Genomic DNA, 14,582 nt, shown 5'->3' with positions numbered 1-14,582 from the left:
AAAGGAGTGGAGTGAAATAGTGCATTTATCAGTTTCAGGTTAAAAATACTATTTTAATTTTACAATTAAATTTTTAGGGCATGGGGGACTTTATTGAAAAGTTATTGATTTCTCCAAACTGATAACATAATTTAAAATATGTTGCTAGCTGGTAGAAGCTGATGTGCATCTTCATTGCCTGTTTTGTCACCTTGCTTCATTCAGGAGAGATCTGTATTTTCAAAGAATAATATTATCGTACAACACAGGGCGTGGGTGTAGCTTTCACAGCTTTTACTGTGGTTCCTTTCTAGTGGTCGTAGTAGAGGGGCAAGGGTTAGCTGAAAGCCTTGTATTCGTACCCTGCTTGACTGACTGCTGGCACTGAGAATTTGGTGTGATCTCATCAGCAAACTGCGCAGGCAAATAGTAGGCTTCTAACCTGGAAAAGTTTTGGAAATCATCATTCGACTTACATTTTGAAATTTAGGCTACGGCTACACTACAGCTTAAGTCAACATAAGTTATGTCACTCGGGGTGTGAATTAGCCACCCCCCGAGCAACATAATTTATGCCAATTTAAGTGCTGGTGTGGACAGCACTATGTCAGCGGGAGAGGTTCTCCTGCCGACATAGCTACCACCACTCGTGGGGGCTGCAGTAATTAAGCCCATGGGAGAGCTCTCTCCTGTCAGCATAGAGTGACTACACAGAGAGCTCTCCCATGGGCTTAATTACTACACAGAGAGCTGACAGCAGTGCAGCTGCACCGCTGTAAGCTTTGTAGTGTAGCCATAGCCTTAGTAATTGGGAGGTAGAGACTGGGGCTTAACCCAAAAATGGAAAACTAAATCCTATCCACTGCTGTGCCAGGTGGGGAGAGGCTGTAGGGATCCTCTTTTGCCTAATCCCTCCTCCCCCCATGCAAACAATAGGTCAGGATCTTTCCATAGATAAAAGCAGTAGGAGAGAGAGGAAGCTGCACATCACCACATGCCTTCATGAACACTGTTTGCCAATTAGGGGGCATTTCCAGCTCCCTGTTGGCTTCTAGGTGCCCTTCTGCTTGCAAGAGCTGTAAACTGGGCCCGTGCGTGTCCCTGGCCTACCTTGTGGAATCCTGTCCTATAAATGCAATGATCTGTATGTCAGAAAACACACCAGAGAACATTCCTCTTTTTCCATGTGGTCCCTGCCAGGCCAGGATTTAGATCATAGTCCTTACTTTCAATGTGGATCCAGCCTGCTGTTAGGCTGCAGAGTATAGTATACCCTATATCAGACACTATCCTTAGTAAGCAACCTTCCATTTTAATAGTCTCCTCAAAATATATGGAGTAGACTTTTATTAGAAATCCCTGTGCTAAGCAACCAATTGTTGTGAATCCCTTACTTCAAACAGTCTTTCCTTTATTGTACTGGTGTAGTACTTAAATAAACAAGCTCAGACGTAAACATAGGGAGATACTGAGGTGTCAACTCAAGAATCGTTAAGTAGGAGTTTTAATATCCTACTTCTGATCCAGTGCTTGTAAATAATTTTGCAAACCACATCTAATGAGACTGTCTCCTACTGATTGGACAACATGTTGTAAGTACTTTTGAGAGACCGGATACTTTCTTCGGAGGATGTTTGCTACAAAGTAGTTGTGGTGTTTCCATGAAAGTCTTTTGTAATTGCTCCTTGCTTGGCTAGTGCAACGCTGTACTTTGCGTTCTTTCCTGAAACGTAAATGTATGACCATATTGGATGTCTACAAAGCTGTGTTTGAGTATTCTAGTGTGTCTGCTGACTGTCCTAGTGACTACAGTATTGCATTTAATGGATCTTTATTTAAGAAAAGAAAAGATGTGAACAGAGAGTATATTGCACTCTGTGTCTAATTGCATATGAGCAGTAATTGGCTTTATTTATTTTTTTCATTATCAGAGACAAACTTGTAGAAACACTAAAGAAGTGTGGATTTAAATACCAAGAATTTCTCTTGTCTCCAACATACGTGAGTAGTAAGATTATTATAACTTATCCAACTGTACCAAAGAATAAATGGGATATTTGGAAAGAATTTCACATGTTGGAAGAAAGGGTGATGTCCAATTTTGTGGACATTTCTTTGGACTGGTGGTGCCATCTGACTTAGCTTTGGGTTAGGTTAGGATATTTACATTTGTTCTGCTTATAGCTGCTTGAACATCCAATGGATACTGTTTAAATCAGTAATTAAATTAGTTTTGCTTGTCCAAGATGGGATCAGGCCATTACTGTGTTACATGTAAATCTCTGTATCTTTGCGATCCAGGGTCATCCTTCATTGTGACATGTCTTAACTAATTTTCTTGTTCATGTGATTGAACATCTCCTCTTGCTTCTTCATTGTGACAGGTAGTGGGCACTATGTTTGCCCTAAAAATTGTAGTTAAAGATATTTCAGTTTTTTTCTGACTTCCCACCTTACATACAAAGTTTAACTTTTCTATTGACTTGCAGACAACAGTCAGAAACCTGAGAAAAATCAAGTATTTCTCTTGCTTGAGAAAGATTAGGTAGGGAAGGTGTGATCAGAGGCACAATAAATCTGTGGGAAGTGAGGGCACGCACCATACTGCAAATAGATGGAAAGATCTGAGTTGTACAGTGTATGAAAATTGCCTGTACTGCAGATCCTTAACTACAAACTAATGATGTAGAGATTTCTTCATGGGCATATTTTAAGACACAATTTTAGGCCAGTTGAAAATCGCATTAGTCTAGGGTAATGTTGGTTAATGTTAACTGCTTTGAAATGGTAAACATTTTAAGTGCTAAATATTATATTAATACAAAAAGTGGTAACTTGCTCCTTTTGTGACGGTGCAGATTGCTTTGATTCTCTGTACCATGTGGACTGATTGTTTTTATGGGGTTTTGCTTACAGCTTGGCATTCCCAATTCCAGGCTGCGATATTTTCTGATTGCAAAGCTTCAGTCAGAGTTACTTTCCTTTCAAGCTCCTGGTCAGGTGAGATTCATTGCTATTCCTTGACTACTCTTTGTTTCAAGGAGACTGAGGGCTAGATCTTCATCTGTGCAAAGCTTATGCCCAGCTGCAGAGTGTGTGCATAAGTAAAATGGCTGTAAGCCACCTTTCCTTTTTTTCCTGATTCTGGCCTCGCTGGGGACTGAAATGGCTCCCACTGGCTTAGATAGCTTAAAGTAGTTCCTAGGAATAATTTTGCTGACTCAGAAGAGACCAAGGTGCTGGGCACTCTGGAACCTTTCCTTGGAAGGGTGCAGGATGCAGCAGTGTCCTCTAGGACCCTTAGAGATAGAAAATGGGGGACCACCCTGTGCCCCTTGAAGATCTCCATAGAGGAGGGAGTGGCCCACAAAGCCTCAAGTTCCCAGAAAAGAGTGAAGAAGATGCCCAGACGATGTAGAAAGGTAATGGTGAATTCCAAGCCTATTGAGGGACATAGGCATGTGTGGGAGGGGGTGTGAAACTCACCAGAGGTTCACAAACATTTCAGCAAATCTGGTCTGAGTCTCAGGTTACTAGCCAAGCCTCTAACCAAGCAACTTTCACCTGGTCCTAGCTTTCTTTATGATAGTTTCACACAATCCTTTCTTCCCCTGTTTTATGGAAGTGAAACGTCAAGATCCATATTCCTTAAACTGGCTGCGTACATCTACAAGGCATGTACAAGTTAGCGCTTCATAATGCCAGAATCCTTTCAAAATCTTGATAGACAGAGAATCAAGTCTTATTTTATACTGGACAGCTCTGTATGACTTCCCAGACATTGCTACATGAACTTCTCTCAGCAGTTACCTATTACAGTACTAAGTACAGTATTTTAATCATTTGCCTATTTTGTTCCATGCTAGATATTGGAAAATTTCCCAGATCAGGAGCCAAAAGCTTCAGTGAAGCACAGAGTTGCTGCAGGCTTGGAAAAAGAGAGCTCCTTCACGTCACCCGAAGAGGAGCACATTGAGCCAAACTCTGGTTCTGATGCTGGCAGCAGACAGTGTTCGCAGAAGGAAGCGTTCGTTTTTAAACTTGAAACAGCGAAAGAAATGGAAAGAAAGCGGAACCAGGACAGTGATCTCTCTATTCAAATGCTAAAAGACTTCCTTGAAGAGGATGGAGAAGAAATGAGTCAGTACTTCTTGCCACCAAAGGCCTTACTGCGCTATGCTTTCCTGTTAGACATTGTGACACCCAGCTGCAGGAGATCCACTTGCTTCACAAAAGGGTAAGTGTCCAGGAGAGTCCTCTGGGGGACCTTATCCAGACACGTTAAATGCAAACATTTCTTTGCAGTCATCTTAAAAACCAAAAGCAGTGTTCCATCAAAAAGCAAGACATTACTGTAACACATTTCTCGTTATTGCATGCTTCCTGATTCAACAGAATATGAGCATGAGAATCGCTCTGGCAGAACATCGTGTGCCCTACACACAAAAGCACTCACAAAGACAATGCCATTTGTTTGGTGACCTTCAGAGAAGCTTAATTACCCCTGGCGGAAACATTGTTCCAGTAGATTGGTGGAAAACTAATGCACTAATTAATTTCTTTATATTACTTACACATAATGCTTTGTAACTTCAGTAACAGCTCCTTTCCTCATTAAAACTGTCGCTAATGTATATTTAATTGATGTTGTAAACAGTGGGGCGAAATCCTCAGCTGTAGCTCCACTGAAGGCAATGGAGTTATGTCCATTCACATCACGTAGGGATCTGGCCATACATTCCTTATTTACAACGATTAGTTTCATTTTTAATGAAGAAATGCACAAATGACAGCTCATTCAGTTTAATATCTGTTGCTCACTGGTCTAGTAGCTTCCTAATTTGTACTCTGCATTTCTAAGGCACAATCAGTGCTGAGTGTTCTCAGTTCCCATTGACATTAGAGCTAGTTGGGAATTATTTGATGAAAAGTTTTTTTTGTTTTGTTTTTTTTGGTCAGAAAACACTTGATTCATTGAAACCAAAACTTTTCACAGGAAAGGGGTCAGTTTTAAGTAATTTAGTGACTCAGATATTTTTAAGTTTTGAAATTGTCAACAATATTTTGACTTCTAAAGTAAACGTGTCTGGTTCTCTAGTTCAACACAATGTTTCCATAAGCTAATTTATAGAGCAAAAACATTTTACAAATAAAAAATGATCAATCAATTTCAAAATATTTCATTTTATCAAAACAAAATGTTTTAGTTCACCCAAACCACTTTTTCCCCCCAGACTTTCAGTTTGTGAACATTTTTTAAGATTGACTCTTTTTTGTTTAGGGCAGGAAACTTTTTTGAAACCTTGACAATTTTTACAGGATGGGAAGATCATTTTTCTTCCAGCCCTGACTGACATCAGCACCAATACAAGTTGAGGGGAATACTGGAGACACTCAGCATCTCACCAGACTGGGCCCATACTAGCACACTTAGTTAAAAACCCTTGGCCAAACTGATTCCTTGTGTAACTCCAGACATTTCACTGCAGTAGCAAGGATAAATTTGGCTCATTATGTTTTGGTTTTAAAATATACTTTTATGTTGCAGAACGGCCCAAAATAGGAAAAGTGTCTGGCTCGCTGAAGTGCTTTAATGTAGTTGTGGGACAGCTGGTTTTGGGAATAACCACAGCACTCGATCACCCCTCGCTGTTGAACTGGATTGGGGATGGGGGAAGAACATGTTTATCTTGTTGACTGAGTGTACAAGTACAAAGCATTTCACAGCACTGTAGGCTGTGGTGCAGGCAATGAGAGGGAGGTATGGGACATTTTGAATGACAGAGCAAGTTAAACCCTCTTTCAGAGACTGCTCTGATGGATCCCTTTATAAATCCATGTAGCCTTGACAAGGATATGCTATTGCCAAAGGAATCAATCACCTGAAAACTCATGTAAAGCAAATTACTGAGAGCTCTACATAATGTGGAGAAAACTGATTTTTTTATTAGAGTCACAAGGGAATACACTATACCCAGACAGAGACTAGGTTGCCTGAGTCAGACTAAGACATTTTAAGTAGTTTACGTACATAAAGAGAAGAACAACAAAATAATAAAACTTCAGTAAAGTAAAAAGGTAGAACATGGGGTTTTCTAATCCAGCGTCTGCTTTCCATATAAGTACTGAAAAGTAACCAACTGCCCAAGTACTAATGTTCTTTTTTTCCTATGCCAAAATTTCCCAAATTTCATTAAGTACTCAGTCTAGGTTAGGGTTGTTGAGTTTATCTCTAGTCAGCAACAATAAAAAGAAATATGAACAGCTAATAAGAAAAGATGTAATTCTTCCCAAATTTGTAAAAACTATTATTCAGTTGTAAAGAGCCGGCGACCTTTCAGAGTATTCGCTTAGAATTATATTACATTCTCTCTCTGTCTACAGAAACCAAAATATTGTAATTTTTGGGCAGTTCCACCATACATAGTATATATCATGCTACCATGTTTTCCACAGTTCCTTCAGCGTAAATCATTTAGAATCATTTAGCATCTTTTTTATAATAATATGGATGTATGAAAAAGATCACCTGCCAGAATAAGGCAGATTTGAAGTACCAGTTTAGGAACTACTTGCAATTATTTTAGTTGTTTTGCCGCCGAAGTTTTTTATTATTATTATTATTTATAAATGCAGGTACTTTGTGTATATATAATACATTAGAATTCCTCTCATATGGGTTACCTTGTGAAAACAAATATTTGTTAAAAATGTATGTTTAAAAAATTAATCAATTGAAGACCATGTATTTAGAAGATGGTTTTAATTGCTTACATCATAATCCATAACTGTGTTTGGGGCCCTGATCCAGCACAGCATTTACATACGAGCTTAATTTTAATCACATGAGTAGTCCTGTTGACTTCAGTAGGGCCACTGAAGTTCTTTCCTGGATCAGTGCAGGAGTGCTCAGCTTAATGCAGGATTGAGCCCTAACCAGACTATTGCACCTGTGGGGGGCAGGGAAGGACTTTGCCCACCGCTTTTTCCCTTTGTGGGGTATGTAAAGCCCAAAACAAAAGGCAGCCACCATAGTTTATCAGTGCATCTGGAAGGGGTGAGTTAAGCTCCCAAGAAGCTGTGCAGAGGACTCCATAAAAGCGGTCTAGACAATGGTGAGGAGCAGTGTAGCGAGTAGCATAAGGTGAGGGCATGGCTAGTGGTTGTGTGGAATAAGTGCATCCAGAGGCGTGATGCAGATGGGTGGCTGTTCCTTAGATGTTCACTGTGCAAAGCCCATTTATTTTGCTTGCTAAATCCCTGTCTATTCAGGACTTCCTTGCACAATAGTTATCATGCAAGCAGTGTATGTCTCTGACAGTCTGGCAACCCTATAATTATATTTAAATGATAGTCTGTGAGAGACTGTTGAGTAAACATGTATTTACAGTATAAACCACAAACCCTCCAAAAGAGCCAAAATATAGCTTATAATGTCAACTTTTACTATTATATGCTGGATATTTTTTGACTGCTGTAAACAAGAAAGCAAGTAAAAATATGTTCAGCTAATGCCAAAATCTGACTGAATTTCTCTGCTCTTCATGAGTGAAAATTAAAATTTTAGGCTCTCGCTAATGGTCCTCTCCTCCTTTTGAGTACAAAGAACCAAATTTTCAAAAGTGGCCATTTTCATTTTGCATGCAAATCTAAATAGATGCTAAATTGGAGAAGTTCCCGAGTTGTGTACCCAAAAGCCCATTTGCACTTACAAATGCATAATTTGTGTATGAAACTTAGGTGGCCATTTCTGAAGATATTATGCCTGAAATCCTTGACTGGTTGCTCTATAGATTGTTACCATGGATAAATCTCCTGAGCACTGATGGGAGAATAATCCCCAAAGATTATTTTCAGAGGCTGGTTTTGTAGTCCCGGGGTTAGTTGTGTTAATAAGAAGGCCTTTGTGTAACCTTTCCAGAAGACTATTTGTTAGTGCCAGCAAATTAACCTCCATGCTTTTCTTCACTCATCAATATTGTAAAGCCTAATAGAACTTTTCATGTATGATTTTTTTTGTTGTTTTTAAGGTATGGTCACTATGTAGAAGGAACGGGCTCAGTGCTGCAGACAGCAGAGGATGTGCAGGTACAGGATGTATTGTAAATCATATCAGAATGATTTATTATTTTTTTGTCTTACTACTTTGGCTGAACTATTCTGGATTTATTATAACCAAAAATGTCTTCAGGACTAAATCTTACAGCACAGACCAACGATCTCTCCGGATCTTCCAGTATTTCCAATTAATTTACTATGAGTACCCAGATGGAGTATATTAAAGTCATGGTTATGTGGGAAGATTGTGGGTATGCGACTATTTTATCATGCCTATTGCTATGCGTAATATTCACAATGAAACCTGAAAACCTTGATATGGGCTGGGTCTGTGGATAATTTACAGTACAACAGATTTTTGCCTGTAGGGCCATTTGTGGGCCAGTTTTTGCACACACATGACCCTATTTTACAGCAAAAATGTCAAACAATTAAAACTCAATTTTTTTAAATTTCAAAAATATTCTATTTTGCATTGAAACACACAACATTTTGAAATTGTCCACTTTTAATGTGAAATTCATCAAAAAGTGATATTTTAGCACAGGAAAAGTAAAACAATGAAATGGCAGGCTTTTTTTGATGAAACATCACAGAAATTTGTTTACTGTTTTACAGACCCCATCATACATATATGGAAAGACTTCACTTTTTAATCCTTGGCCAGAATTTAAATAGCATTTTTGGGTGTACAAGGAATGCAGTGTTGGAACATAGAGGAATATCAAAGCTGTCAGGTTTAACAAAGTATACATAGCATAATTTTAGTACAGGATGTTAGTTCCTGCTTATTGAGTCATCTTTCTTCTCCAGTGTTCGACAGCAGTTTATTATCCTATGGTTGCATATTTGAATATTTGTATAGCCTCAGACTTCAGAAAAAATGATTACTCGTTCTTGACAGCGTGATGGTTTTTCTTGTAAATTGTAATTGTTGAGACATTGTTGAGTGCAAAAGTATAGCACAAACTATACTTTTAAACAGAATGCACTGCCGTACTGTTGTCTTCAGCAATGCAATCACCTTAAATATTTCATAAAGATACGTTATGCTGTAATTTTATGTAGTCGTTGTCCATCATCCATATCTGTTGTTTTGTACTTTCCCCACAGCTAGAATCAGTGTTTAAATCCATTGAGATGCTATCAGAAGAAGAGAAGCTTATGAAATTGTCAACACTAAAACTAAGATATTTTACTCCTAGAGAAATAGAAAATCTCCATGGATTCCCTCCAGAATTTGGTATGTGCCTCTGAATTTCCCCTATTGCTCATCTAGTCTTCAGAACTACATCCAGAATTGCCAGGCTGGCATTTTGAAGAAGAATGCTTCACTTTTTGTGTGTGTTAGTTACTACAATATGACTTTATTTTAATGATGGATTATTATTATTTGGACCATTTCACTAAACTTCTATCAGTTTTTTCCAGTTTATAAGATCAAACCTATGTGTTGTATAGCCAAATAGGCTTGTGAATGTAAAATGGGAAAAACAATGCGTTTTGGAATGAAAAATTGCTGTATTATGAAAAGGCAGTGATGAGAGGCACTCGTTTGACTTAGTTTTTGTTTCTTCTAATTTAGGGGTTTGGTTTTGTTGTTTCCAACAAGTGAGATGCAGAAAGCTGTCCATTATCGTAATTCATGTTCTCCTTTGACTTTAAAAATAGATTTACTGGTGCTTTTAGCATTCAGCTGTTGGCAAAAGTAATTACAATGTGGAACCATAAAAGACTAATTGTTTTATTGCGGTCAATATTATAGGTCCCATAAGGTTAACACAGCAACGTTATCAAAACTGCCCCCTTCTTTCTGGCACCTCTGACTTGCTTTCAGGAGGATGACCTCATGCTTTTCTCTTTCCTGTTCTTTCCTGTTGTTGATACAGAATGAGAGAGAGACAGAGAGGTAGGAGAATGACCCAAAACAAGCCAATGCTTGGGGCATAATTCTCATCTACGATGTTACAGCTTTGCCAGTGCATCGTAAAGGGGCCATGGTGTAATGAAAATTAGGCCCTTAATGTTTTGTGGGAAAACAAACTGAAAGCAAGTAGAGTCTGCATTCTCTGCCAGCGGGTGTCACCAGCAGAGCAGCATCCTTAAAAAGCAAATGTGACCTAAATTATGTGAGACAAGGTCCAAAATTTTGCAGTGGGCCCCCCCCAAACTGTATTAGGCACTAACTCTCTGGTGATGTTGGCTAGACTTAGGCCAAGGAAGTACAAAGTCTGAGATAATTCATCCAGGCAGGTGAGGGAGCAGGGTCTGAGAAAACGTGTCCAGTGTGGTCTGTCCAGCCCAAGAGCCATTACTGTTCTAGCTGGCTTATGGGGTGTGTGTGTGTGTGTGTGTGTGTGTGTGTGTATATATGTGTGTGTGTGTGTCTATATATACTTTTTAAACCTGTGTAAATCCTGAGCCTAACACGGTGGATTGCTTGGGGAATGTGGATGGGGATCCCAGGGGAGGAATTCAGGCACAAATGAGCCTTTGGAGGAGAGTGGCTGCCCAAGTCTAGGTGCTAGGGAGCTGGGCAGAATGGCTGGAGCTGGCAGGAGATGCTTTTTACTACAGTAGTTTGCATTCAGGGACTTAATAGCTGGCAGAGAAAGCTGGAACAACGCCTCCCAGCCATCTCCTCCTGGGCATCCCTCCCTTGGTTCAGCCTCTCCCCAGCGAGGAAACTTGCAGAATCAGCACATTCTGGCTGCTATGACCACATCCCCCTTCCAGCCAGAATTGCCATCTTTGGGGGCTCTACTGCTAGACTGCTAGCCCTCCTGCCCCCACATCTGTGCTATGCCAGTGAAGCTGAATTAGCATAGATTGCAGGGGAAGCTGTGCTTCATGGCCGTTAGTAAAATCTTAACAATGTGTGTGTTGCTCTCCGTAGGCTTGATCCAAAATCCACTGAGCTCAGTGGGAGTTATTCCAGTGGGGTGTGGCTCAGATACAGTGTGGGGGACACGTGTATTGCAGCTCTCAGTAACTACATCAGGAAATGTTTGTGCAAGTTCCAATAGATTGGAAGATCAGGAACAGACCAGACTAACTTTGTATTGTACGTTGTTTTTGTTTTAGGCTTTCCTGACAAGATAACAATGAAGCAACGCTACCGTCTCCTGGGAAACAGTCTCAATGTACATGTAGTGGCTAAACTGATCTCACTTCTGACTGGATGATTCTGAACCCAAACTTGATGAGTGTTCTCTGGTATAGGTCCTGCTAACTCCGAATATACTTTCCTTCTTTGAGAAACTTAGTAAAGGTTGTAGCCGTTTCACAAAAATGATCACTAACATTTAAATGTCCATGCGAAGTATCTATCTGGAATAGATTTATTCTGCTGAACAACTGGTATATCTTGAATACCTTTTGTTTATGGAGGATCTGAACTGTTGGAGCAAACAGTTACACTGTTAAAATGGAAGTTGCCAATACTTGTACTATTTAATTTTTATTTCTAGCTTGTAAAATACGAACTGCAGCATTTGCCAATGAAAACAGGTAAAACTGTCACTTCAACTTAAAACAAGTTTGTCTAGAAGCTGTGGTTTAGAATAAAAAATATGTGACAGGCAGTTATACTAATAAAGTTCAGGTAATGTGTTCTACGTGTTGAATCTCTTTAGCTGTAAATATTATTTTGTTCTATTCTTAAAAGAAAAAGCTATTGTGAATATCTTCTGACAATTTATTGTAATTTTGTTAGGTTTTTACAACAAATGTAACTTTTGTAAAACTGATAAGTTCAGTATTTATATGTAATAGTTTTTAAAAAAACAAGATGCCAAATCTAACATAAGTATCCGTCTAATCTTTCTAGGTACTTATGACCCCAGCTCACAATCATGGCTGAGCCTGGTGTGACTTGTTTAATGGTAACCTAAGAAAAATTAGAACCCTGACACTGACCTCACTGATCATGTGCTACCTTTTGTCCCTGCTGTCTCTACCACACCTTGGCCTGAGCCCCCTGCAACATATCCTCAGTCCAGAAACAGCTTGGAAAACTCTGTGGCGGCGTGGCCCATGCAGTCGGGCCCCATAAGCAGTTGGGCAAGGTAGTTTAGCCGCATGCAGTCCTCCGTCTTGACCCCCTCCCCTGCGGATGCATCCACCCCCGTGCCAACTGCATGGAAAAAGGGTAAAGAAGGGAAAGCGAGTGGGGGGCAGGGGACGTGCCGTTGCAGGTAGGGAGTTTCTGTCGTTAGGTTGATTTCACTGTTTGCACTTGTTCATGCACTTTTTGTTTTGGAAAGGTTCTGTCGTGACTGGTGCTTTGGTGTGGTAATGGCAGCAGGCCTGCCTGGCAATGAGTGAATGTTGTATTGTTTTAATACAAGCTATAAATAAAGCTTTTTATGTCATCAGGAAAGTTTATTGCTATCACTGCATCTCATCTGACAATCAGTATTTAAAATAATAAAGGTAAACACATGATCAAGACCAATTAGGTATTAGTAAGGAAACTCTATTCCTCTGTACGCTTAGGTACAGCAATCCACACTTCATCACTTCCATACTGTTAATCTTCCCCCTCTCCCCTATTTCATAAGTTACCATGCAATGTACTTGGTGAATATGACAATCAAGCCCCCTTGTGATCGGGCATTCATACTGCACTTGCCCTGAAAGGGTTAATGCAATCTGAGAAGGAGGCTAATTAACCCGACAGATCACAGCTGAGGGGAATCAGGTGGTTAAGTAACCCACTGACTGAGGGAGGGAGCCCAGCTGAGGAGCAACAAGCAAAAACAGGAAATTAGCAGCAGAGGGGGCCGCTGGGAAATAGTACATTCAACAACTATTTTCCACCTGCTGAGTGTGTAATTAAACCTTTTGCCAGGGCCTCTGACATCAGGGAATGGTTTCATAAGCCAAGACAAAAGGGAGTGTGCAGGGTCCCCTGAATAATTGTGTTGACAGTAATTCCATTTGTGACATTGTTATTTGGTGGGAATAGTGTCCCAGCCTGTCCATTAATGTAGACTCCCAATCAGTGAAAATCCCTACCATCATGAACTCTCCCCGTACAGCCCACGACAACATTCATAAACTCACCTCTGGTCTATGAGGGCTTGCATAATAATGGAATAGTACCCTTTTGCAGTTTAGGTACTTATGTGCTCCTTGAGGAGGACAAACTATAGGGACATCAGTCCCATCAGTGGCCACGGCGCAGTTAGGAAACCCCATTCTCCAGTAGTTAACTCTTTTATGTCTGCCCCCTTGGGGTAAACATCTGCCTCAGAAATCTCTGCAACCACTTTACCCACAGTTGACTTTCCTACAGCAAACTGGTGGCACTGCACCTGTAGCAGTCTAGGGTAGCTGTCTGGAAGTTGGCTATAGCAACCCCCTTCTGGACCAGCAAAGGTGGCCTCATGCGTGTGTCTTTATGCTGGAGGGTCAGGGCAAGCTCCTCATAAAGCTCCAGAGATGTAGCTTTCTTCATGCTTAAGTTCTGGACCCAACTGCTGGTCATCCCTGGTCTGCATGGCCATATGATCCCACCAGTCTGTGCTTGCGACCCTGCACCAGAAGCACCAGTCTATGTAGGGAGCATCCGCAGTTATACTGGTGTAATGATTTCATCAGCCAGCGTGATGGTAATCCTCTTGTTCCATCATAAGCTCTGTCAGATGTGTGTGGTGGGCCAGAAAAGGCTGCTGAAATGTCCACCAACACCCCATGGAAGCTCTGCCCGTTTCCTGACAAAGGAGTGAAAGCGCAAGCAAGAGAAATCCTTGAAAAAGCCTGCCTTCACCATGTTGCTCGGCAGGCTGTTCAAACTTCCTGTCATGTGCAGAGTGGGCAGTGTGACGTTATTGACAGGAACTGTGACCGTATAGATCATTGTGGCAACAAGGGTCCTATGGTTGCATCAGGTCTTGTACAGAGGAGGCCAAGTGGGGTGTCTATGGAAAGGTTGTAGTTTGCTGGTTATGATTATGCTGTCTGTATGTGTGTATCATTTTTGTATTTGAAGTTATGAATATTGGCTATGTACTTTTTTGATTCTAAATAGCCTCAGTAAAGCATTTGGTCAGCTTCCTGAGAAAGGACTATACTTGATAAGTGCCCAATCAAGAAACACTTAACTGACAATGGACTTTGGGATACGCCAGTCCACACCTGAGCTTTCCTGGGAGTGTTCAAACTAACATGTAAACAATGGCATCGGCCTGCAAAAAGCTGAATTATCCATCGACACGTGACTTGCTCAGGTGGCTACAGACTCCATCTTGTTGTTGTGATTTTGCACAGGACAACAAAGGGGTTTCCGCCCACGAGAGAGAATATAAGAGGCCCTGGAAACCCCTCCATTTGGTCTTCAGGTGGCTCAAAAGATAGCCTCTCCACCCCAAAGAGATGCCTGAAAGAAACTGGAACAAAGGACAGTAACTACGGGGGTGTGAGTGATCGCTGGACCCAGACTAGGAAGGTGTCTAGCCAGTCAAAGAAGCTTATTGGAACATTTTTGAGGGTGAGATTTACCTGCATTTAGTCTCCTACTGTATTAGGCTTAGACTTGCGTG

At 40.6% G+C, this 14,582-nt stretch overlaps 1 protein-coding gene across 4 annotated transcripts in view; it reads left to right on the top strand.

Moving 5' to 3' along the window:
• Positions 1-14,582, top strand: part of TRDMT1 (tRNA aspartic acid methyltransferase 1) — a 40,691-nt gene extending 26,109 nt beyond the window's left edge. For all 4 annotated transcript variants that reach the window (XM_074946017.1, XM_074946015.1, XM_074946018.1 and 1 more), the window contains 6 exons: positions 1,911-1,980; positions 2,896-2,979; positions 3,846-4,216; positions 8,010-8,067; positions 9,151-9,280; positions 11,122-14,582. In XM_074946017.1, coding sequence (XP_074802118.1) covers positions 1,911-1,980; positions 2,896-2,979; positions 3,846-4,216; positions 8,010-8,067; positions 9,151-9,280; positions 11,122-11,222 — 814 coding nt within the window. In that variant the 3' untranslated portion in view covers positions 11,223-14,582. The remainder of the gene's footprint in view (positions 1-1,910; positions 1,981-2,895; positions 2,980-3,845; positions 4,217-8,009; positions 8,068-9,150; positions 9,281-11,121) is intronic.

This window comes from Natator depressus, chromosome 2, assembly GCF_965152275.1.
Source record: "Natator depressus isolate rNatDep1 chromosome 2, rNatDep2.hap1, whole genome shotgun sequence".
NCBI lineage: Eukaryota > Metazoa > Chordata > Testudines > Cheloniidae > Natator > Natator depressus.
Note: the sequence above shows the minus strand (reverse complement) of the source record. Positions and strands in the feature narration are given on the sequence as shown.